The sequence below is a fragment of the Astatotilapia calliptera genome, chromosome 12 (genome assembly GCF_900246225.1).
Source record: "Astatotilapia calliptera chromosome 12, fAstCal1.2, whole genome shotgun sequence".
Lineage (NCBI taxonomy): Eukaryota > Metazoa > Chordata > Actinopteri > Cichliformes > Cichlidae > Astatotilapia > Astatotilapia calliptera.
Genome location: NC_039313.1, coordinates 4,532,574 through 4,558,288, shown reverse-complemented (window position 1 = coordinate 4,558,288; position 25,715 = coordinate 4,532,574). Strand labels below are relative to the sequence as shown.

General features: G+C 42.5%; 1 protein-coding gene across 2 annotated transcripts; it reads left to right on the top strand.

Annotated features, from left to right (window-relative positions):
• Positions 1-531: 531 nt before the first annotated feature.
• atp2a2a (ATPase sarcoplasmic/endoplasmic reticulum Ca2+ transporting 2a) lies at positions 532-25,426 on the top strand. Of its 2 annotated transcripts, XM_026186104.1 has the most exons (21): positions 533-1,096; positions 2,074-2,091; positions 2,201-2,283; positions 5,193-5,297; positions 6,174-6,312; positions 13,895-13,975; positions 14,461-14,546; positions 14,715-15,179; positions 17,466-17,554; positions 17,633-17,735; positions 18,642-18,773; positions 18,870-18,989; positions 19,085-19,303; positions 19,387-19,722; positions 19,874-20,094; positions 20,280-20,482; positions 20,589-20,674; positions 20,759-20,892; positions 21,007-21,124; positions 22,652-22,772; positions 24,779-25,426. In XM_026186104.1, the coding sequence occupies exons 1-21, from the start codon at positions 979-981 to the stop codon at positions 24,790-24,792; spliced, it is 2,991 nt and encodes a 996-aa protein (XP_026041889.1). In that variant the 5' UTR covers positions 533-978; the 3' UTR covers positions 24,793-25,426. The 2 variants fall into 2 exon arrangements, with proteins under 2 accessions (XP_026041888.1, XP_026041889.1); XM_026186103.1 differs by lacking the exon at positions 24,779-25,426 and having other exon boundaries at positions 532-1,096; positions 22,652-23,586.
• The last annotated feature ends 289 nt before the right edge of the window (positions 25,427-25,715 follow it).

Below are 25,715 nucleotides of genomic sequence, written 5' to 3'. Positions count from 1 at the left end.
AAAAAAAAGAATTCTGACTTTAATCTCGATTAAAGTCAGAATTCTTTTTTTTCCCAGTGGCCCTAATCCTCTTCCGTAGTAATGTCTATTCTCGACTTGTTTTTGAACAAGTTGTTAAACCTTTCCCCAGAAAAATCTGTCTATTAAACTATTAAACATTTTATACACACACACACATTATACATATATATATATATATATGCGCCTCTGTTTCAACTTGGACATTCATGAAGCGGTGGAAGGGTATCTTAAGGAATAACTTGTCAGCCGTATAAAGCCAACTGATAGCTCCAGGACGTCACGTGTCACACCACTATAACAGTGTCACCTGCCAGGTACACTGAGGAAGACGTGGCGGGCAATATGAAACACTTAAAATGAATGCATAGTGACCCTACACACTGTACGAAGTGACCCAATCTTCACGGCTTACATAAAACAAACCCCCCGGTATGTCGGCCTCTCATTTCCTGGTTATGTTCCGGTTTTTTTCCGGCTCTCCTTAGCTGACGCGGTCGTCCAATGATATGAGTCCACATGCAGCGCAGGGAAGAGGGGCAGCAGTGAGGCGCTTTGATAAAACCAGACTGTCGGCAGCGCGTGAAGCCACTGAGAGCTGCGCCACGGTGAGGCAGGGTACGGCACGGGAGCACAGAGGAGGACTGGACCGGGTGAATGCAGTCCTCGGCACGGGACGCTGCTGCAGACACTTTCCCACTATTTTCGGACATAACGGGAGGCGCACAGTAACCACGCGGGGAAGAGGAATTTGGCTACAAAATTTCTGTCGTGAAGGAAATCTTAAGAGGGGCCGAGAAGAGAAAGGGACACGTTACACCTCTGTCAGTAGCTGCCGATAGCTATCCGAGCTGACAAAGTCCTCGTTGCTCTAAAAGTCCTCACAGGGTAGGGAGCCACAAGGTATCCTCCACCGGTGTTCTCGGGTACAGCTGAGTGAGAAGGAGCCGTCTATCCGCCATGGAGAACGCTCACACGAAGAGTGTGGAAGAAGTTTACAGTTATTTCAGCGTCAATGAAAGCACAGGACTTTCCCTGGACGAGGTGAAACGACAGCGGGAGAAATGGGGCCTAAACGGTACGACAGCTTAAAACCGCAAAGCGACGGAAAAACAAAAACGCTGCGGCTGCGAACGAGACACGGCGTGAAAGTGTCATGTCACGGTGGCGTGGGCAGCGCGAGCTCAGTTTTTGATATGCGGGGTAAAAGTCGCCAGCATCATCATCAGACCGTATGGTGATTTGGCTGACGTCACCTCGAGGGTTTCCCGTGTTTTACACAGTAACGAGTTAATCATTACTCAGAGGCCGTAGCTGTGCACGGTAACAGTGCGTGAGCCGCCTGTGATCGCGGCCACACTGCTGACAGCAGCGGGGAAATGTGGCGCGGTAGTTTCACACGGTAACCCTGTTGAATGTTCCTCAGCAAACTGTAATACATGTGCACTGGACACTGAGCAGTGGGTACAGGCTTACTGGACCAACACTGCCAAAGTTAATCTCTCTTGTCCCAGGCTTAAACAGCTGTTTTATATTAATATCAACTGGGAGGCCATGGACGGTATTCCCTCCTTCTAGCTCACTTTGACCTTTGCACTGATTGGATTTTTATTTAAATATTTATTCCTGCTGTGTAATAAAGCATCACTGATGTAAATTATGTACCCTTGTTGGCGCTAGAAATGTGAACATATGGTCTTGCATATAAAAGTATTAAATAGTTGCAGTGTGATTTCTTTCATGGGTTTAACAGTCAAACAGAGGCGTGCATACAGAAATTCCCCTCTTTTTCACTGTTTATGACTGAATAATCACTGAGCAAAAGTCTCACATGAAACTGAGAATAAGCTGGTGGCTTTGACACCTAAATGTGCCTGAGATTTAGAGCTATGAAAGTAGCGCTCACAAACATGCAGAGAGTTGCTGTTTCTCAAGTGGGAAACTTTTTGTTGTTGTTGTTGTGTTCATATATTACTTATATATATTTATTTATTTTTTCGTCTTTGCCTGCTTCCTGTATGATCCCCGGATTGACAACCGCATACCCACACACAGAGTTACCAGCGGAGGAAGGTAATCACTGCTGTCACTCACACCACTCCCATCATTTTTATGCTGGCAAGTTTCTGCAATTGGCTTGTTTTTCACTAACTCCCTCCTCTCTCTCTCCCTCTCTTTGCAGGGAAATCTTTATGGGAGCTCGTCCTCGAACAGTTTGAAGATTTGCTCGTTCGAATTCTTCTGCTGGCTGCATGCATATCTTTTGTAAGTATATGCTAGAGCGTTTGTTTTAATGTACCACACAGACTTGCTTTCAGTCATCTCATCCCAAGCTCAGTGAGTTGAAACTGAATTGCGGGCTTCTTCTCGAAATTCAGCTGAGCTTCTTAGTTTTATTCTCAACGTTAACTCCCCTGTGCTGTCACCCCCTGCGTGTCCGCGTGATGATGTGCTAATCTTAAAGTCAGAAGAAACCTTTTCACATCCCTCAAATAGCTTCCTCTTTCCACCTCTGTCTGAAAGTGTTTACATGAAGCCAAAGCCGCAGATGGGATTATTATAAAGCCCGGTGTCATAAATGGCAGCACATTATTTATTCAGCGCATAGTGCTGAAGTGTGAACGTCTTCAGTTTGTATAACGTGCCTATGGTTACACTCACATATGGGAGCTAAACAGCTGAGAAGGCTAGCAGCCCGTCTGAGGAATGGTGACAACAGCAGTAGCAGCATTGAGTTGCTATCACCATGTGCCAAGTAAGACATTTGAGTCGCCAAGCGTGACTGCTGTGTAATAACTTGCACTCGGTCTCGTCCGGGCCGCAGGCATCCAATGCTACATGGATATATGTTTGATGGCTTACACTTACATAACAGCGTCACTGCCATGTGTCTGAGCCAATTTATAAGCTAAATGAAGTGAACATTTCCACATGGTATAAACTATAGATCCACCATGCAGCTTGCAGCCTATGAAATGTACCTGTCAGCTGCAGGGAAGAGACTTTTTAAAACAATCTTTTATGTCAAAGGTGGAATCATGGTTACCTTGCACATCTCTTCTTGTCTCTTAAGTTCTTCTACTGTGTTTAGATAAAATGTAACAAGTAAATGAGAACATGTTCTCTGATCTGCTCCCAAAAGCTAAATTGAGTAAAATAAAAATAAAAGCATTTTATTTTGCTACATTTTGCTGTCAGATATGGTCGTGCTTTTTTCTTCTTTTTTTTTTTTAAAGCAGTCTTTAGCACTGCAAAGATTCATCCTTGCTATTTAATTCTATAAATGACTGCTAACTTAACAGATGGCTGAAGAAGACTTTGATAACTGAGGCTGCCTGTGTGTGTGTGAGAGAGAGAGAGCTGGTAAGAGTGGTGTCAGGTGATACAGAGGTGTCAGTCGCTGCTGTCTGACAGTGGAGCAGAGCACCACTCGAGACCAAATTTGGTTCCTCACCCCTCAGTGGGAGGGCTCTCTATCAGACAGAAGTGCACACCAGCGTCGGTGTAAATTTAATGTGTATATAACCATCAAACCTCTTAGAAAACTAAAAACCATATCCAGAAGAATGTGCTTGGATGAGTGATTCACATTCGCCTGCTGCATGTTTAGCTGCTCTTTATGCAAATATCTAATCAGCCAATTACATGGCAGCAATGTCAGAGGGGCTGGTCTGAGTATTTCAGAGTGTATTATTTTAGTTATTATTATTTTTAATTAAAAGTGTGTATGGATTTTAGATGGATGGATTTAATGTTTGAAGAGGTTACTCTGGTTTCTAACACACCACAGTTAACATTTGTTTGCTATTTTCTTAGTAATCAATTCATCGACAAGCAGATTGCCATTATATTAAAATGAAGAGGGTAGCTGGTTAGAATAGTATCTTTACATGTATTGTATGCCATGACATACAATAGCGCATTATAAGCACTTCTGTGTTGAGATGAGCTATTAAAGCATTATGCTTGCCTTTTTGAATTATGCCATTCAAAGGTCTTTGGCATCCACTGCAGTCAGACACTTGGGTCTTACTGAGGTTGATTGCTTTATACATTATGGCAGATTAACTAATTGCTTGCGACAGACAGGGTAATTTAAAGACCGTTTTCTCAGGAACAGCAAGCCAAATGAGACTCCGGGTCAATATACTGTAATTCTTTTCCTGGCAGTTTTGAGTGTGTGCGTGTAACAATGTTGAGACTGGTCCTTTGGTGTTCGTGATGTGAATTAAGTAAAATTGACAGGCTTAAAAAGTGTTAACTTAATGGAGGTCTGACCGTGTTAACCCCACAGCTTTCTCCACAGCCACCTGTTTGCATTATTGAATGAATTACTCATGAAGTAGCCTCTGTCCATATACAGCTTAGCCAAGCTTTATAGCTTTCAGAGCAACAGTAAAAACCAGTAATTACAATGTATGTATGTTTATATACCACTGTGCATATGAGTATATAACCAGCTGCTCACAATGAATAGAATAAATCCATTTCTAATGTTTCTAACCTAACTAGGAATTTTAAAGGGCTGCTGTTTACAACAAAACTCTGAACATTGTTATTCCATTTTAAATTGAGGACAAGAATGTGTTGTATTCAGGGATGATATGACATGTATGGATTTTAGCCGTGTGATGGGATATTATTTTCTCCCAGATATTGTATAAAAATATGCTGCTGATGATCCTAAATTATTAATAATCTCAGAGTTTAATGTGAAGATTCTGGCAGATGGCTAAATCCTCACATAAAATCAACACGGCAGTATTAAAAAGGGATCTCTTTTTGAAAGAAATAACCAGTCAAGTTTTATCAGAGATGTGAGCTTTAGTTTTTTTTCTTCCATGCAAAAACCGTGGTTAGTTCTTTCTGGATTTTGTCCCCTTTTTGTGAAGCCACAGTGGTAACAGTCGTACTCAGAGACACTTGACTTCTCTTGGATGAGAGCAGAGTTTTGTTTTTGTTTTCCCCGAAAAACTGACACAAAAGCTCACTTCAACTCAAGATTGTATTTGGTCTAAGGTGACCTTACAAAACACATTTCTGGTCATAGGATGATGATGATGTAAGGTTGATTCTGGACAGATGGAGCTGTGCTATATGCAAGCACGAGGCAGGGAGCTCTCTTTTCTGTGAAATGTCTAATAAATACTGATGGTTTATTTGACTTCTTTCAGGTCCTGGCCTGGTTTGAGGAGGGAGAGGAAACTATCACCGCATTTGTGGAGCCTTTTGTAATTCTACTCATTCTTATAGCAAACGCTATCGTCGGCGTGTGGCAGGTGAGAGCATAGCGAATCACGGCTTTGCATTTTTATTCGTACTTAATTCTGTTTTTGGACAGTTTGAGCACTATGTCTGAATATCATCAGGGTTTAGTGCATTTTTGTTGAAAAAAAATCTAATTTCATGAATATGAATGTGGTATTTTTAGCATTTCAAAGCAATGTGTTAAACTACAGTTATATTAGTATTGAAGGCGTGTCAGTGTGAGGGGAAAAAATCCTAATAAAGCCGAGCTAAATCAGATGCCACCAATGTGACAGACTTCAAATAAATATCCCTTATCAGTTTACTAATAACCCCTATCAGTTTGATCCTGCGTCCAGTGCAGTGTAATCCAGTGCAACATGATCTGATCATCCAAAATGAAAAAACAAGCTCAAACTGGGTTCCCGATCTCCTTCAGAGGCTCGAGTACTGAAATCTACGTAACAGTACTGCATGTTTAATTAAACATTCCTTGTATCTGCGTTACAGCCCCGCTGTGAGTTAGAGGTTTTACCATTAAACTTCACAGGCAATGCAGAAAAACACTGCACTGAAAGTTATTTTTGTCTCAAAGAAGACTTCCTATTCAAAAGGAACAGGCTGCCGGTTTTCATCAGCAGCCTTTCTCTAGTTATTTATTTATTTTCAAACTGTGTGGGTTTGAGTGATGTTTTTCTTGCTGGTGAAGAGTAAGATTGGAAAATGAGAAAATTTAATACACTTAACACCTAAATGTCCCCAAACACAACCCGAGGAGAGATGCACGCACATCCGGCGAGAACAGTCAGTGCCCCTCCAAAGGAAGCGTCCAGCTTTCTGCAATCGTGATAGTTTGCTGTACAGCAACTCAGAAATATTTGCCCTGAATCTCATCTTCTTCTCACCAGGAGCGCAATGCTGAAGATGCCATTGAGGCGCTTAAAGAGTATGAACCTGAGATGGGGAAAGTGTACCGACAGGACAGGAAAACTGTGCAGAGGATCAAGGCCAGAGACATCGTGCCTGGTGACATAGTGGAGGTTGCTGGTAAGTTGACCGGCATCTGTAATGCTTTTATACGCGTTGTTTAGGAAAAAATAGATTTGGCTTTGACAGACCTCTCTCTCATAAAAGAAGCATCAGGGCATCACATGAACATGATAGAAATAAACCTTGAAATTCACAGAAAATTGGCAATTTAATGCCACAGTTTCACTCTGAAAGACTATTTTTCCTTATGGCTTTTTTTTTTAAATATCAGAGACATCTGGTGTTTTCATAAGATAGCACCTCGTCTGTGTTTGGCTCTGCTTCAGGTAATGGTCAGGTCATATGAGTCCAGGTATGGACATGTATTATTTAGCACATGCTCAGACCTCCCCCATCCCCAAGTGCCACTGCAGCAGCACGGTGACTCACCCTGTAAGGCTGATGTATTTTGAGATTTTCCTATTAACCCATTGTCTCAAAGGGCTGCGCACACATGCTGTTAAGGCCCACTTACTGTAACTGTGCGTGTGAGCTTGCAAAGCTTCTAAAGTGTCATCCCAACTCAACACTTTCCCACCCTGCAGTCAGCGCATTTCAGCAGCTGAAATCCTCAGGATGTAAGGCTTTGGTTTTAATAGTGCAGTTTCCCCTACGGCATACAAACGTATGTAATACTGCAGAGGGATGAACGGGAACGCGTGTACGGAGTAATGAGTCCTTCAAACGCTGTCCTGATACTCTGTTTGAACCTAAGCCCCTCAAGTGATGCTTAGCGTTTTGGTGCATCGTGTGGGTTTTATTTTTAGCTTTCATTATGGATTATAGAATGCTGTATTTATAGAGGCAGTGACAGTCGTGAAGATGACAGGTGTCAGCCTCTTCCCCTCCCCTCCTGCTCGGGGGGAACATTGGTACAGCAGGTGACGTGGGACAGTGTTCAGCGGGACTCCTGAGTGACCTTGACAAGGGCACAGAAAGTAGGAGTGATCTGCATTTTAACATCGCATATCCTTCTAGTTGGGATATGTTTCTATACTATATGTAAATTACTTTCTTGACAGTGCTAATCATGACATGTTAATTTAGGTTCATAAGAAGTTGAGTTCAATTTTTGGCTCCGGTTAAAACAGAAACTTGTGAGTCAGATGCTCTTGCATATTAGAGACCTAGTTATTTAAAAACTCTTGATGAAGGTAGCTGGAGGCTTTGCTGTCAGCAGCTTGAGCGCAACCCAGCAGGGAGACGACTTGGATGCTTTATCCCACAGTCAGGAGTTGCTCATCAGCTCTACTTACTCGCTTGATCCTCCAACTATCCTTTACAATGGTTCCTGTCAGGCTCCCTTTTTTAATGAATAATATTTTCCTAAAGCTCCAAAGTGACCTTTGCCATGCAGAGGAGGATTGTGATGACGCAGATGCTGGCTGGGAGGCTGCTTAGCTGAGCTGCGATAGAGGACACAGAGATGAACCCTCTGTGGCTGCCTCAGCCGTGAGAAGAATAACCAGCAGCCAAACTGCACGGCTCTCTGTGAGGCTGCTGCCGCTGTGTGTTTAAACGCTGCCTCCTACTCGCTTATCAGCCTCACAGATGAACTCTTACTGAACATACAGTGGAGATGATTACGTGCTGTTAAATGCATTTTTCAGACGTTTATCTAAAGTAGATTTTTGTAATGGTTTTATTAATCAGACATTTACTATAGCATAAATATGAAGCGGTTTTAAAATGAGCAAATGCTGACATCGCTCAACCTAACTAATCCCTAAAAAGTCACATTGTCAGATAACGTGAAGTCCACTGAACTGAAGTCCTTTGCATGTAGCTGTCAGTTTACTTGCTGCTCTGAACACTCAATTGAAACCTTTTTTCGGCTTTTTTCAGTGAGGTGAATATGTAAAGATATTTTTCATCCATCCATATTAAGATATGGAGAGCTCAGGTACGCAGCTCTAGCTGTAAGCACAGAAGCCCAATCCACCAGGCGTACAAAGCTTGTGTTTGTGAGGGGAGGGGGATCTTAAACAACTGGTTTCAGACAGGATGAGCTGAGAGTCTCAACCAAGCTCCAGTATGAGCTATATAAATAAATACATTTTGAATGTGAGTCATGCAAAGCTACTCTGAAAGAGTCCAAGAATAAAAAATATGGAGCTGGAAATGAGCGTAATAGCTGCCCCTTAAGGGTTTGCAGATTTGGATGTTTGCCTTTTCTCAGAGCGGCAGAGCTCAGTGTGTTTGTTCCCTGTTGCCTGTGAAATTGTGGAGTCTGGGCTTGTGGAGGGGAGTGCAGGGGGAGGATCTCTCATCTGCTCCTATTGTGCTAGAGAGAGATGACCTTATAGGGAAGTGCTTTGTGAATAACCAAACCGCCCTATCACGCTCAATGCACAGGGACCCTGCCCATCAGCACCGGCACCCTCCACTGAGATTCCAGACACCATGGATAGTATGTGGCATTTAATGTGGTCTGGCAATCGTCCGATGTCACTGAGGGACTGTCTTTTGGCAGAGGCTTCTGACTTTTCAGCAAGGCTGAGAGAAATGGTTTCATCCTGCCAGCCGGAGTAGCGGACTTCAAAAAACTCAACCCTCTGATGTAGTCCAGGAGGGTCACAGGGGTTTCATTCAAACTAAGCAGTGCACTGGTTGAGCTTGGGTTGATAGGAGTATGCATGGAAGTGTCTGAATAAATCACGTGTAACAAAGCTGCCTTAAGGTGCCTTGTTTACCTTGTTTACCTAAACCGCACTCACGGCTGGGAATCTGTTCGTGCAGTTCAAAATGCTTCATTGAAGACTGATGAGCCCTTTAAGACGGAGCAAACATAAATGCTAATAAAGAGAAATAAAATAATAATAATAATAATTAAAAACAGATAACAAAGCTGTAAGAAGTTTTAAAAATAGCATTACTGTAGAATAAATGAGGGGGAAATAATATAAACCACACAAATAAATGAACTAGACAAAGCAGGTTAAAAAGAATAATGTAGAATAACATTTTTATTTGTAAAATAAATAGTAATTAAATGTATAATTTATTTAATTAATTAGTAAATAACATTTTAGTGTCTCAGTACTTCCACATGCTGAATTACTAACATAAAAATATGAGAAAAACACCTGGGAAATTAGCAGCAGCAGTCTTTGATGTAAGATGAAGCGATAGAAGCAGGCCTGTACATGTTATGCGCAGTATTTAAATTCGGGGAAGGCCGGGACCAGTGCACATTAAATACTGCAGAACTGGTTCAAGGTGGGATGAGATGTCAGACTTTAAGGAACCGCTTTGATGATGTCACCAATGAGCTTTTGTTTGCTCGTGTCACCTTTTATTGATTCAAGCTTTAAAGCCCATATACAAACTGTACTTCTTCTTTTTTTTTTTTGTATACGTCTTGGCCTCTTTCGATGGCAGTGAGTTAAATGTCCACATCTTTGCATGTTTGAAGTAGGCTGTGGTAAATACTCATGTAAATTATTATTATTATGGTTGGATCTATTAGATCAGTACCTGATATGGCATTGTTCTCAGCTCCAATTTAAATTTGCAGTGCCAAACATATGGAATTCCTACCATCCTCTGCTTGGCTAATTTTGGCTGGAACTTTAGTGCTCCTGGTCCTGGGATAAGATTTGTTACTATGGCAAGAGAAACACTTGCATGCTATGAAGAGCTCCAGCCAGCTGCTGCTGCTTAAGATTCATACCAGACAAAGAGCAGCAGAGATCCCAGGGAGACAGTGTGGAGATGGTGCTTGCATAACCGGGGTCAAAACTTGACACGTGTTTTGCATCTGTGACAACACAGAAGCAGGAAGTTAGAAAAATGTCACTTCTTAGATTATATTCATATCTCTCTCACCAGGCAGCAGCTAACTAAACATCACTTACTCAGGTCTTGTTTGCTGATCAGGGAAAAAACCCAACTGAATCTCACCCATTACTCTGGAAATGTGCTAGTGCAATGGCCAAAGGGCAAAGGAGACATTGGTACAACAAACTGTCCTTGCAAAAAGTAAACTTGCACAAATGAGACTGTTTGGTTAGGTTTCCCTGCTTTGGACTTCTTCCATTGTTGGTCCCAAATAGAGGAGCAAACTTTTAAACCCAATGAAAGGTTAGCGGCTTATCTGTTATAAACCATTTGCTAATACCGGATCAGTTTGCATAAATATGTAAATGCAGACGGTGAGGTAGTTAGTCAGAGATGTGCTGGAAAGCTGCATTAAGCTTTGCCTGCTGACTCTTCTGAAACAGCCCACTCTACATGACAGGAGCTCAGGCTTTTGTTCAGCTGCCATCAGCACATGTAGCCTCCTGGCCGGCCCCAAGGAAGCCTGGCCAGCATAACCACTCGCTGTCCCTGAACGCACAGCAGGTGCAAGTGCCAGTCAAAGCTGGTACTTTCAGTTCAGTCATTGCTTTGCCTGTTTTGTTTGTAAGGCACCTCTGGGAGTCATATTGGTGGCGATGTATCACCAGGTCTTAGCTTTCGCCACCGTTAAATTTGTAAACCGTTTGAGCCATTGGCAAGCCCTGAGGTGAAGACGTGGTCATGCCTCTGGAAATGCTTGGACTGCTACCAAGTAGGATGTTGACACAAAGGGACAGATGATATATACTCGCTTCACCAGAGCAGGCCTGCAGTGTAACACAGCCTCAAGACAGGTCCAGTGTGTCACGGCGTCACAGAGCACTGGTTACTTTGCATGAGAACATCAGTAGGAACCTTTGTTAGCAAGCTGGCCCTCTAGCTCCTGGTGTGTTGGCTCAGCACTCCTTAAGAAGTTTGTATTTCTTTGAAAGTAATGACGTGACACAGGAAGTGTTACACAGCCAGAAAGGATGCAAGTTTGAGTAAAAGTTAGGTATGGGCAATTCTTTAATTCAATTGTAATGAAATTATTTGACATCTATAATTGAAGTAAAGTGTTACAGCTGTGTAACTAGGACAGTGAATTCAGGGGGGCAGCCTTCAGCTCTTCCATATGTGAAGTGTTTTGCTCATTGATTTGTAGCTGACATTTGGTCGCTGGATGCTCCAGGCTCTGGTTGCATAGTTACCCGTGTAATGAATTCCTTGCCCTCGTATAGCTGTCCCTGTTGGTAGTCGCTTCAATTCTTTAGCTCAAAGTTTAACTTCATGTTGCTAATGGTTATTTCTCCTGCCATTGCTACAAGTCGGTGAATTTCACTGACATTTCACGGTCTCTGGTTTGCACATTGTTCTGTGAAAGCTCCCCTTTGGTTTGTAATGTGAAATGTCTTTGAGCCTGTGTCAGGCCATTTGATTCAGGTGCGTGACCTTCTCATAAGCAAATCTTCCATTGCACGTCTGTTTCCACATTGAGATAGTTTAAAGATGCAGCTGAGCTCAACATTTGTCTTCTCAGAAATCCTTTCATTGTCTGCCTTAATTGGCCAGTGCCTGCTGACAGATGAGTGTTTCTGGCACTCTGATGAGTTGATGATCATCCAACTTTACATAGGGTCATGCTTCCCAGTGAGAAATCAACCTTCACAGAGCAGGGGGGCTGGAGTACACATAACTAGAGCAAGGGTCTGCATTGGATTAGACTGTATAGATGCACTCATAAAATATGTTTGCAGCTTCTATTCCAAACATCTATAAGAAACTCCAAGGTAATGCAGACGAGTTGCTCCTGTGTTCTGCATCTTGCCTGTCTCTTCCTGTGGCAATGATGAGAACATGTCTGCCATCGTAGGGCCACATTTAAACCAGATCAGCAGATTGGGAAACAAGTTGAAATTCTTTTTCCTTTTTTGGCTGCATGCGTCAGTGGTCCCATTGCTATTTTCCCCCCTCTCCTCCTCCAAGGCCAAGGCTGGTTTAGCCATACAATACCTGTCTCCCTCAGTCTGGATCTGGACACTGGTACATTTGATAAAAATCACTATTTGTTTTTGGGTGAGTTTCCACTTCAGCCTTGTTTAGATGTTTTGTTACATTCTTAGATATTTGGCAGCCTAGTGCCGTTTCCTGGATTCTAGCTATATTGTATTCAAGGAGTCTTTTGTAACAATGTGACACAATTTACATTTTTAACTAAGTAGGCCTGTATAAGTAGACTACACCCACAGAACTGTGCCATAGCCTGAGCCATTTCCCCAGTTTCCATTGCCTTTATGTAAGATTAGGAAGCTGAATTGGGTCACTGCAGTTCTGATGTACCCAAATTGGCCATTTCCTTTGAGACTAGCCTTTTATGGCTCACAAGTCCTTCATTTCCTTCTGTCTTTGGTTCTTCTTCTCTATCCTACACCAATGGCAGCACTCCTTTGCTGCTGTGAGGCATAACAACCACGCTATAGTGAGCTGTGGTTCATAAATTTAGTTTACTCTAAAGCAGAGTTACTGCCTGTAGAAAATAAACACCTTCTCATCTGTTAAATCTTCATTTGGCCAGTACACCCACCCACAAATGGTACTGTACAAGGACTGCATGGGTGGAGAGTTAAGAGTGCCCTTTCTCCTTTGTTGTTAGCTTTTGTTTTTTGATTGGATATATGATTGAAATCTTTCTCTCACGTGCTAAATCGTTTAGCTTTGAATGTATCCTGGAACTTGTTTGGAGGTAGGCTTTAGCGAAGTGACTGATTCACTGCCTAAGAATTTATGTCTGCCTTTGTCACGCCCTGAAGAAGACACAAGCCCCTGCACATCGATGCTCTTATCACAGGGAAACAGCATATTAACTGGCAGCAATCAAAACATGTACTGTTAGAGTAGGTTGAGCTGCAGTTACTCCAGACATGCTCACTAAAGTATGGGACAAGTTTGAGTATTGCATAGATGTTTGCAGTGTTTTGTAGGTGAAAGTTCATATTTAGCCATATATGTTAAAATTTACCACAAGCTTCTATGTCCGTTACTTAATAAGATGTAGCCTTTTGAAATCGGATGATTCTTTTTAATAAACCTTTTACTGCTGAGCCATGCTGATGATAGATGTGCAATACTAGGTTTTACATTATCTTCCTGAAATAGGCAAGAACTTCACTGAAAAAGACCTTTTCTTAATTGCAGCTTCAGTGGTGTCTTCACTGATGCACAAGTCATCCATGCTTTGCGCACTAATTCACCCATCCCTGTCACAGATGTTGACTTTAACTTGTATGCTCCACTCTTCTTGCATTTAATGTCCATAGTTTGTGGAACTCATTTAATATTTGGTTTAATCAGATCAGAGGAAAGTTTTGAACTTTGCTCCAGTCCATCTTAAATTAGCTCAGGCCCAGACAAGGTGGCAGCATTTCTGAATCTGGTTTACATTACATGTAATGAGTTTTAACTGGGATTTGTGGATGCAGCAACAAACTGGGTTCACTAACATGGCCTGAGGCCATGAAGTTATTGCCTCTAGAGAGAAGTGTCTGTTTCCAATGTAGCTCCTCATAATTGCCCAAAGATAACTACTGCTGTCAGTTTTGTTCCTTATATGCATAGATTGCAATGTATTTTCTCTAAATCTTTTAATATAATTAATCAACTTTAGATGATTTGTAACAATTTTCAGTAGCATTATCTTTGGTTTGATATTTGTATTTGTTCTCCTCATATTTATTTGTATGGGTTTTTCCTCCCTCTCTAATTATGGATCTGCTTTTTGTAGTTGGAGACAAGGTGCCCGCTGACATCCGCATCTGTTCAATCAAATCCACGACCCTCAGGGTAGACCAGTCCATCCTGACTGGTAAGATATTTTTGCTGATGGCAGACATCAAAGTTGACATTTTTTAATTATTTGAATGCTAATCCTTGTTAAGTAATGGATAGATAGACTAAAGCTTACCTAATGACAAATGTTATTTTATTCTCTTAGAATAACTGCCCTATGAGATTGTTAATTCATTTTTTTAAGCTAAAACACAAGTATCACCACAAAGCCTTTTAAAGTAAGTTAAACCGAGGTCAGTTTGTCTGAATAAATGGTCAAAAAACAAAAACAAAATTCAACTTGGTTGCTTTGAGTAACTGATGAACAGAATGAGCCCAGAGGTCTGCTGTGACGCTCTTCCCACTTAACACCTTTTTCCTCTGAGACATTCATGTGAATCATCACTGAAAGATGAATAACCAGCACTGCAGATTTGCCTGTGGAGACGACTGGCTGAGCGTTCTTCCTTAAATCATCTACAGAAGAATGCAAGCTGGTTTAACCCTCCTCTGTCCTCGTAGGTGAATCTGTCTCTGTCATCAAACACACCGACCCCGTGCCTGACCCTCGCGCCGTCAATCAAGACAAGAAGAACATGCTCTTCTCTGTAAGCCCGAGTCTGCATGAGTTATCACACACATCCTGCTGATTCCTATTACTTCTTATGTGTTTAGCTTCTGTACACTTCCTGGAAAAACAAGTTTCTGTTATTTGAGGATGTGCGCGATGATATCAGTTGCACTTGAACCAACACGTATGTGACATGTTCTTTCAGGGTACCAACATTGCTGCAGGGAAGGCTGTGGGTGTGGTTGTTGCCTCTGGCGTTAACACAGAAATTGGTAAGATCCGTGACGAGATGGCAGCCACGGAGCAGGAGAAGACGCCCTTGCAGCAGAAGTTGGATGAATTCGGCGAACAGCTATCCAAGGTCATTTCCATTATCTGCATCGCCGTGTGGATCATCAACATCGGACACTTCAATGACCCCGTCCACGGAGGTTCCTGGATCCGTGGAGCTGTCTACTATTTCAAGATCGCTGTGGCGCTGGCTGTGGCTGCCATCCCTGAAGGTCTTCCCGCTGTCATCACCACCTGCCTGGCCCTGGGCACTCGCCGCATGGCCAAAAAGAACGCCATCGTCCGCAGCCTGCCCTCTGTGGAGACTCTGGGCTGCACCTCTGTCATCTGCTCTGACAAAACAGGAACCTTGACAACCAACCAGATGTCTGTTTGCAGAGTGAGTTTATCTCTCTCCCTCACACACACACAGAAACAGTGTTTTTGCATTACTGAGCAGGTTGGTCGTCAGTCCTTTGTCGTATTTGTTGTCCCTACTTTATGTTTGGATAAGGTGACAGCAGTTTCTTCCATTTATCTATAAAATGCTAATGCTCTCTGTAAGCAGAGAAATGGTAGTTTCTGGTTATTGAGCGAGAAGGCAGCTCGCTTTCACTGCTCTAATCTGCATCGAGGAGTTAGATGACTTACACTACTGCTGTTGCATAACTGACCTTGCGTCACCAAGCTGCAAAGCAGTGAGCTTGTAGTTTCTTTTTCTTCTCTTCTTCTCTCTCTCTCTCTGTGAGTGGCACCTCTGTGCTACTTGGCCCCACATAAAAAGTACATTTCAGCATTTATTAAAGTTTAATCCCCTTTAGTTGTCTGTTCACTGCTGTCTCAGAACTTTGGCCCAGCCTGAATAAGGGTGGCATTCATTTACAGTTACTGTCAGTTGTTTCAGTCCCTGCACATTGAGTTGGCCGTGATTAAATAGCCTTGTGATTCTGCAGTTACTGTAGTGACTTATCGTAATTCACACAGAGTCGGGACATGCAAACAAAAGCCTTTAAAGAGGTGTGCTCACTGACTTTACACTCATGGTTACTAATAAAAAGCAACGTCTCATTCACTTGAATCGTTTATTACAGATATACATTTGCACCCAACATTGTACAATAAAATAATAACAACATAGCAAAAACACCATCTACATTCATGCAGCCTAAATGTAGTTTGTGATTGTACGTCCTTTTTATTAAATCCTTTTCTGACAGGCCACGATCATTCCTGAAAGTGTTCAACTGGTTACTGAAATAATTAATGGATTGCCTGTTTGCTCTAAATATACTGCAGCAGGGCAGTGCCAGGATTTTATGTCTGGCTAGTCGTTGCAGGAGGGCTTGCTGATTGTCCTCATCCATTTTCTGATATAAGCAGCCTCTGACTAGCCCTGTTTGTGTGTATACTGTGTGGCTTTGTACATCTTTGTTTGTGAGTGAGCGAAATGATCAAAGCTTCCTGCGGGAGTAGGCCTGGCACTGCGGCGTCTTCCTTTTGGGCACAGCTTCTCTCTTTAGTCAGGCTCCCTGGCAGCTTCTTCTGTTTACTTATGGAGAGAAACTAAACAGCCTTTTCTCACATTAGGCAGCAGGCCACCCAGCCTGCCCCTCACAGAGACACACTCTAACGTTGCAGCCAATTTACTGTCATTTTTTTCTGCTGCAACAGTTATTGTGTACTTTTAATATGAGCTGTAATAAAGAAACAAATCAAGTTTTTCCGACCACATCCCCCATTGCTTTCAGTCTGTGGATGAGTGTTCATGTTCTCCGCTGTGATTTTTCAGGTTCTGAGTGCTTTCATTGTTTTGTTTTGTTTTTTTTAAAGTTGTCTTCCCCAGTTGTTTCTGGTTTAGCCTTTTAGTTTTTCATAGGCTAACTTTGAAGAATATGAAGAAGTTTGCTTCCTCATTCAAAAGGTCACAAAAACTAATGTTTTTCTGTTAGTGTAAATTATATTTTTATATAATATACTAATTTGATTATTGCTTTTTTAACCTCTGAATATTTCTTGTATATGTAAAAATATCTTTCATCTTGTGTGACACAAAGGGAATCGTCCGCATTAAGAATCTCACTTTAGCTACAGCGTCTCCTTAACTCAAGAGGTCTTCAGCTTTGGTCCCCTCTCAGCACAAATGAATCAAAATAATCATGCCTCACGTCTTAACCTGCATTTGTAGATCAGATGTGGAGGAATGCATTGAAAAAGAAATCTCTGCAATGCATTTATTTTCATCACCTCAGTTTTTGTGCCAGTCCAGATAGAAGGCAGTGGTTGGGCTTCAATCTCCCTGAATCTTGAATCTGGGTGTAATTTATTTTAATTATCTTAAATTATTTTACTATCACAGCTCCTAGATATTTGACTGTTATTACCTTCCAATTCATCTTTTTTTCTCTCTCATTTTTTTGCTCAGAAGATTCATTTAATGAAAGGATTTTGAGTCTCTGTTAGATTTCATTCACAACCTGAATACTTGCCAAAGTCTTCTAGGATAACAGACAAACAATAGCATCATCTGCAAAGAGCCTAATAATATAATCTTATTTTTTTCCTTTAATCTATTCGAGTTCACTTGGAGGTTTTGTGGTTTGACAATAAAGACTCTGGTATTTCAGTCAAACACTAACATGATCTGTGTGATGTCTTCTAATGTCCCATGGACTCTTCTCATTTCCAGATGTTCATTGTCAACAAAGCTGAAGGGGACAGCTGCTCTCTGTCAGAGTTCACCATCACAGGTTCTACCTACGCCCCCGAGGGTGAAGTGTGAGTACTTTTATAGCTTCTCCATAACTGGCAGATCCTTAAATACATGGTAACATGATGTTCTGTACTTGTCCTCAGGTACCAGGATGGTAAACCAGTGAAATCCTCCCACTATGATGCTTTGGTTGAATTGGCCACAATCTGTGCCCTGTGCAATGACTCCTCGCTGGACTTCAACGAGGTCTGCACCTTTCCTGCTGCTTATTTTATGTGTTTTAGTGAAGTTTTCAGTTCTGGGGGAAAACGATTACATATGACTGCCTGTTTTGCTGCTACCCTTCTGTACATTTGGATTTAAGTGAAATAATCTTTTTATGTTCGCTTATAGACTGTATATGAAAGATAGATGTAGCTTCCAGGGTTGAAAAATTAATAAAATTTTAATCTCAGCTGTGATTTTTAGCATCCCACAACTAAATGAGCACAACAGAGTGATACTGGTCATGTGTGCTACACCAACAGAGCGCAAACCAAAGTCTAGTGCTACACAAATCATTGCTTGATGACACCCGCATGAGCCAATCACAACTTTTCCGTTGATATTATTAATATACTACAAATAACAGACATTCAGAACAGTCATGATCATTTGCAATACTTCAGATTATGGGCAAATGATGTTTGGAAGAAATGCAAAAACACACTGCGAACTCCAGCATGATGAATTAATGAGGCAAACTAAAACAAAGCAATGGTTGCTAGCATGGATCGTCCAACTTCAGCTCATAAACGGGTCTGTACAGTGTATCCATCGAGCTCACAAAGGCACTGAAATCACCAAAGCAGTCGCACTCCATTTGGCAAAGATGTGTGTAAGCTAAACACAGTGAGTAATTAAGGCTTGAGATCCATCATGCAGGTATCGTGAATGACGGAAAACACTATATTTTGCCAGGTGAATAAACACTTTATTCGTCTACAAAGATTAATGAGCAGGAATGTAGCACAATGTCACAGCTCCCCTTCACTCATCATCGAAACAACTACTAGTAGCCTTAACGATGGCTAAATCCTTCTTTGATGCACAGTCTTTGGGCAAATTTAAGATGTTTTAGAAAAGAAATGAGTGAAAGTTTGGATGTTTCAGGTGAAGGGGGTGTACGAGAAGGTCGGCGAGGCCACGGAGACCGCGCTGACCTGTCTGGTGGAGAAGATGAATGTCTTCGACACTGAAGTTCACAACCTGTCAAAGATTGACAGAGCCAATGCTTGCAACTCAGTGAGTGACATCAGCTCCCTCACTTGCATGCGCTGCACATTCCCACCGTTCGTGCTCAGCAGCTTTTTCTCACTCTCTGTCTCTTTGTCTGATCAGGTGATCAAACAGCTGATGAAGAAGGAGTTCACCCTGGAGTTCTCAAGAGACCGGAAGTCCATGTCTGTCTACTGCAGCCCAAACAAGTCCCGCTCTACCATGGGCAAAATGTTTGTGAAGGTATACCCAGTGTAATACGTGCAGATGTTCAATCTGCATTCGCTGCAGTCTTCTGCTGTGTTGTTAATGTTTTATGCCTCTCTTCTTCCTCACAGGGAGCCCCAGAGGGAGTCATCGAGAGATGCACTCATGTCAGAGTTGGCAACAGCAAAGTTCCCCTCAGCCAAGGCATCAAAGAAAAGATCATGTCTGTTATCCGTGAGTACGGGACAGGTCGCGACACCCTGAGGTGCTTGGCTCTGGCCACACGAGACAGCCCACCAAAAATGGAGGACATGATACTGTCTGACACTGCCAAATTCATCGAGTATGAGGTGGATATACATTTGCGTAATCTACTTGTAGCACATTCTTTCCAGGAGCAGACTTTCATTTGAATCTTTGTCTCTGTGTCCAGTCTGACCTGACGTTTGTCGGCTGTGTCGGCATGCTGGACCCTCCCAGACAGGAGGTAGCTGCTTCTATCACACTGTGCCGGCAGGCTGGCATCCGCGTCATCATGATCACCGGGGACAACAAGGGCACAGCTGTGGCTATCTGCCGCCGCATCGGCATCCTGACCGAGGAGGACAATACTGAGCACATGGCTTTCACTGGGCGGGAGTTTGATGAGCTCACACTCGATGCCCAGAGGGAGGCTGTGACTTGTGCGCGCTGCTTTGCGCGCGTCGAGCCTTCACATAAATCCAAGATCGTTGAGTTCCTGCAAGGATTCGATGAAATCACTGCTATGGTATGAAGTTTGTCGTACTGATCAAAACTGCCCATTTCTGCGTGAATGGTTCATTCTCTTGGCTTTGTAAGGGTCGTGTTGATTGGGTTGATTTGCTGTTGTTACTGAAGAAAAAGGCAACACTTGCTATAAAGAACATGTTTGTGTACAGACCGGTGACGGGGTGAACGATGCCCCTGCGCTGAAGAAGGCAGAGATCGGCATCGCTATGGGCTCTGGCACTGCCGTGGCCAAGTCAGCCTCTGAGATGGTCCTCGCTGATGACAACTTCTCTTCCATAGTGGCCGCCGTTGAAGAAGGCAGAGCTATTTACAATAACATGAAGCAGTTCATCAGATACCTTATCTCTTCCAACGTGGGTGAGGTCGTCTGGTGAGTCTTCTTCAGAGGAGATTAGAGCTCTTTATTGCTCAGTCTTCTGTTTTTTATGAAGCTGAGAAAAAAAGCTGTCGTTTTACAGCTTTACGTTCACACAGCAATGCTGTTGATAATATTAAGGTCATATTTGCTCCAGTTTATCATTAGCACTTTCTGACTGGAATAGTTTCTCCTGACAGCATCTTTCTCACTGCGGCTCTGGGGTTCCCTGAGGCCCTGATTCCTGTCCAGCTGCTCTGGGTCAACCTGGTGACAGACGGCCTCCCTGCCACCGCCCTTGGCTTCAACCCCCCAGATCTGGACATTATGGAGAAGCCTCCTCGCAATGCTAAGGAGCCCCTGATTTCTGGCTGGCTATTCTTCAGATATCTGGCTATTGGAGGTTGACTAAAATTGAGCAGGATTCGAGCTGTCTTGTTTTTTGTTTTGTTTTTTTCCTGCAGTACATCCAGTGAGTAATATGATGATTTTGCTGTCTTTGCTTCCAGGCTACGTAGGTGCTGCCACTGTGGGAGCTGCTGCGTGGTGGTTTACAATCTCTGATGATGGACCGCAGGTCACTCTGTACCAGCTGGTAAGTACGTCTGTCTGAGAGAACATCCTTCAGCTTCCCTCCGCTCTTTGCCTCCCCCTCACTCTCCCCTCTTCCTCCACACAGAGCCACTTCCTCCAGTGTGGCCCAGACAACCCAGAGTTTGATGGCTTGGACTGCCACGTGTTTGAGTCACCCTACCCGATGACCATGGCCCTGTCCGTGCTTGTCACCATTGAGATGTGCAATGCTCTGAACAGGTAAGGGTATTTTTAAAGAGTGGAGGAGTTCTCATGAAAGAACCATTTGCAATGACACGATGATAGACAGATTGTATAACCAGATCCACCATCTGTGCGCTCCCTCCTGTCCAGCCTGTCAGAGAACCAGTCCCTGCTGCGGATGCCTCCCTGGGAGAACATTTGGCTGCTAGGGGCCATCTGTCTCTCCATGTCTCTCCACTTCCTCATCCTCTATGTGGAACCTCTGCCTGTAAGTTTAAAAAATAAGAACAGTGTGTTCATGACTTGATGACATTGGCACAAGTCAAAGTGATCTGTCTGCTGCAGTTTTGGTCTTTATGTGGATTTTGATGCCATCTAGTGGCCATTTATTATTGTTTGTTAGGGGGAAAATGACCTTGAAAGGTGGAGCATGAGGGGGGGAAACAGATCCAAATAACTTTATTTGACCTCCTAGGACCTGGTGTCCACATATGGACATCACATTTTGGGTTGTCTAGACCACAACACTAACTTTTGCTCTACGAGGGCCTGATGTCCTCTTCTCTGAAACTACATTGGCTAAAAAGACAATTCTTTATTTTTACATTCATCAGGTCCCGATCAGCCCAAATGGCAAAGAGAAATTAAAAATGCATGCCATGAAAGAGTTTGGGTCTTAGGAGGTTAAAGTGGAAATTCACTCCCAGTTCAGGCTAACGTTACCGGCTGCATAGCTTTGAACATTAAAAATGTGGGATGGAGCAGGCGTGGATATGTGAGGCCAGTTTCTCTGTAACATTTAAAGTGAAAAATGATGAGCAACACAGAATCACAAGGCACCGCTGCCACAGGGGGATCTTTGGACATGGAGGGCTTTCCCTCCATAATCCTCTGAAGTGGACATCAGTGTGGTGAAGTACCATTTGTATCCAGGCCAAACTGATTAGAGCCTTTGGCTTCAGCTTCAGAATGGCCAAAGATGAAGCTCTCAGAGCTGAGGCAATGCGAGTGCAAGAGAGGGATATGACTGCTGGTTTGGAGGGAGAGAAAGAGAGCAGTCTGCTGGTACTTTACAGACTTTAAAAGCAAAGTGTTAAACAATGTGCCAACATTTAAAAATAAATAATTAGTAAATAACAGTGTAAACTCCTGCAAAAGATGAATATCCATTAGTATACTTTCCATAGTTAGAGCCACTTACAAGCGAGGGATGGGGTGTGGATGGCCCACCTGTGATTACTGGGTGTTGTCAGGATGGGCTTTGGAAGTTTAAGGATTATTTAAAACAGCAGATGCCAGATAGAGCCATTTTCATCTGAAATGTAAATTTGTGTTTTTTGGAAAGAAATATCAATACTACACCAGTACTGATGTATTTGATGACAGTACAGTACTCTCTGACTGCCCTACATTTTCAGATACTTCATAGAAATTATTGGGACCACCAACATAAAAAAACATAACTCTGTATATGTTAGACATTTTATCTGGTAGGGAATAAACACCCAGGTGATCTCTTCACCGCTGTTTCCCATCTTTGAGGCTGACCATCTCCTGTGTCCAGCTGCACATTGAGTGTACTGACATAAGAGCCGTGTTGATCGATCGACTCTGAGCTCATCACAAAGCAGTGTATTTTTATAAAAGCTGAATAAACGTCACCACACACTTCTTACGGTCATGTAGAAAACATTGGTAGAGTTTTATGTGTTACCCATGCGGTGATAATCCTCATAAATCTTTATCTCGCTCTCTTTAAAAAGCAGCTGTAAGTTATTTGCTTATTCCCTCCCAGGTCATCTTCCAGATCACCCCTCTGGATATGACCCAGTGGTTGATGGTGCTGAAGATCTCGATGCCCGTCATTCTCCTGGACGAGCTGCTTAAGTTTATGGCCAGGAACTACTTGGAATTCGGTAAACAACTGGAGAAGCCGACAAGCAAAGGCTGCTCTCTGTCTGCATGCGCCGAGGGAATCTCCTGGCCCTTTGTGGCCATCTCCCTGCCCCTGGTGCTGTGGATCTACAGCACCGACACTAACGTGTCTGCCATCTTGTGGCCCTGACTGACTCCAGTACACTACCCTCCTTGTGCACCAGTGTGAAGTGGACATTAACGCACACATCTAACACAGTTACATTAACTCGGAACAAATTACAGCAACAGCATTTACACCTTCTCCAACCGCTGTCAGAACGCCTCTGTTAAGTACATTTAGACTTGCACATATTTTTGGGTGGCCGGTGCTCGAGTAATATTTTACCGACATGATTTATGTTCCATGTTACCATTGTGCTTTTCTCTGTTTTGACCCCCTTTGAGAATAGCTAGAGAAGCCCACTGCGTTGGAGCGACATGTTGAGCTGTACAGAGAGAATTTATTTACTATTCTGTAATAATTAATATTTTATAATTTGGGGAATGGAGATTTCTGAGGACTGCGTAGTTTAGTTCAATACTAATTTAGGGGCAAAGACTTTCAGCAGAATACATTTGCCCAAGCATGAATCACATTTTGCATCGTACTCATTCATTATTTTCTGCAGTAGGCAGAGCACAGCTACCTCAGTGCTGCTGATTTGACCATAATGACCCATTTGTCCAAGCTGTCATTTCATATGTGATCATTTGAAGTGTTGAGGTAAGCACCAGTAGAGTCAAAATCTTCACATGTATTTTAATGTGCATATATATATAGAGAGAGAGAGAGATATATCGATATATCGATCTATATATAGATATATCTAGATATAGATCTATATCTAGATCTATATCTAGATATAGATAGATATTTTTTTGTGTTCCTCTGTTATTTGAGGGAAGAGGGGACAAAGACATGTTACCAGCTTGATTTTGAGTAAATTCTTGGTACAGCCTGTTGTTAAATTTATTTACTTGAAGAAAACACATTTGTCTGTGTTGTGTGTGTGTGTGTGTGTGTGTGGGGGGGGGGGTGTTGTTTTTGGGTTGTTGTTGTTTTTTTAGTTTTGTTTTTTTAAAGTTAAATCTATGAGATTCATTCTAAGGTTTCAGTCCTAATTTTGTGTGTTAACGACAGTAATCTTTATGTATGTAAAATGTGCACATACTGTACTTGAATATGTAAAAAGGCACCAAGAAGCTGTTAGTCTTGCAAACTGAGCACAACGTGGACGGTTTGATAGGCGCTCAGACCTCTGATTGGCTGCTGTCGGAGGCGTGTGTATATCTGTACATAGAACACGAAGTAGACTCTATACATTTCATTTCTTCCTGCATACATTCACACCCGTTTACTCAAGCGTAGCCTTTCTGCATGCGCGCTCCGATAGACCAGAGAGTGTTTTTTGTTTTTTAATTTGAAAAGCTAACTGTTGTTTCTTCCCACGCCTTCCCCCTATTTACCTGCAGAGTGAGTACACTTTGACGTGCATGCTAACTACTGCCGCGCTCTCGTCTGTATGGTGGTTGCACACACAGCTTGTCAGTCTGTCATTGCTCGTGTCGAAATGACAGCAATAACTGCTCCTTGTGTTTTATCATGTAAATACTTTAAATGGTACAAAAACAGGAGCTTATAATGTCACTAAGTGCCAGATGCACACTGAGCAGAAATGGGAACCTTGTGCATTTTTAAACGGGCTCAGTGTTACTGCTGGTGCCGCTTATTTTTGAATGTAGGCTTGCAGCATGTTTGGGCAACTGGCAGAGATGCTGGCATTTAAACGCCCCCACACCGTTACAGGACACGGTGTTGTATGTATTTCTTTTTTGAACTGCATTTGTATGAATCTTCTGCCCTCCTTTATTGCATGGCCTTTATTACTCTGAAATTCATTGAAATGATCTGCTGCTCAGATGCTTTTTACCTTGTTTTGTGATTTCTCGTGTCCATTGATCTGTTTCTTCCTGTCTCCTCTTCTTTTCTTTTTTCCCTTTACAGCAAAGTCCAAGTAAGCCCATCTCTCCTGTAAATTCCTAGCAGAAACTTTGGTTTGGTTTTGTGTTGTGCATGTGTGTTTTTCAGCACATCTTACAAGAGCTGAATGCCAGTGAAGTGATGACAGGGGCTCAGAAAGTTCACACATCATTTTTACAGAATGCCCATAAATGAATGTCTGATAGAAACTAGCCAGTTCCGCCTCATCGGTCCTTCCATCCTCCTGCATGAAGAGCCTTAGATTGCCATACAGTCCTCATGCCTTCATTTTAGACTAAGAGCTTAGTACCTTGTACAGTCAGTTGTACATTATTCTATGGTGCATGTCTGCTCAGTCAGCCATCTGTTTTACCAGACAAATGTAATAGATTATGTATAAGTTCAAAAACACAGTTCATCTTTCCTAAGGAAATACTTTTATGAGATAATAGATTTTGCTTTTTGCTTTACACTGAGATGAGCAGATTTTTTTTTGCCAAATCTGGGAAGGCAGGTGTGCAGCGATGCTGATGTTTTACCCTTTTAACGGCAGGCGGTCCCTCCACTGGCATTTTTTGCCAAACTGCTGTACTGTATTTTCAGAAATGATTGTACAACGTATCACATGGACTTTGGTTTCAGGTAAATAAAATTAAAACTGTCATACACTAAGAGTTTGTCGCTGAATTTTTACTGCTGGCCAGGACGACTGTAACAGGCCACAACAGTATGACTTCATTCTGGAGCATCAGTTTCATTTATCTCTGTTGGCTACCAGTTGTTAGCTCATCATTACCATCAGAAAAGATGTGCTCAATACTATAAAATGCCTTTTTAGGAATGATCTCGACGCAGCTGTGATCCTGATGCTGGCTGGAAATATGAAGCAGCTGGAACTGAACAAAGGGAAGGGATGTGAATCAACATTTGAATTGTGTTTCAGCATCTCATCCCACTGCGT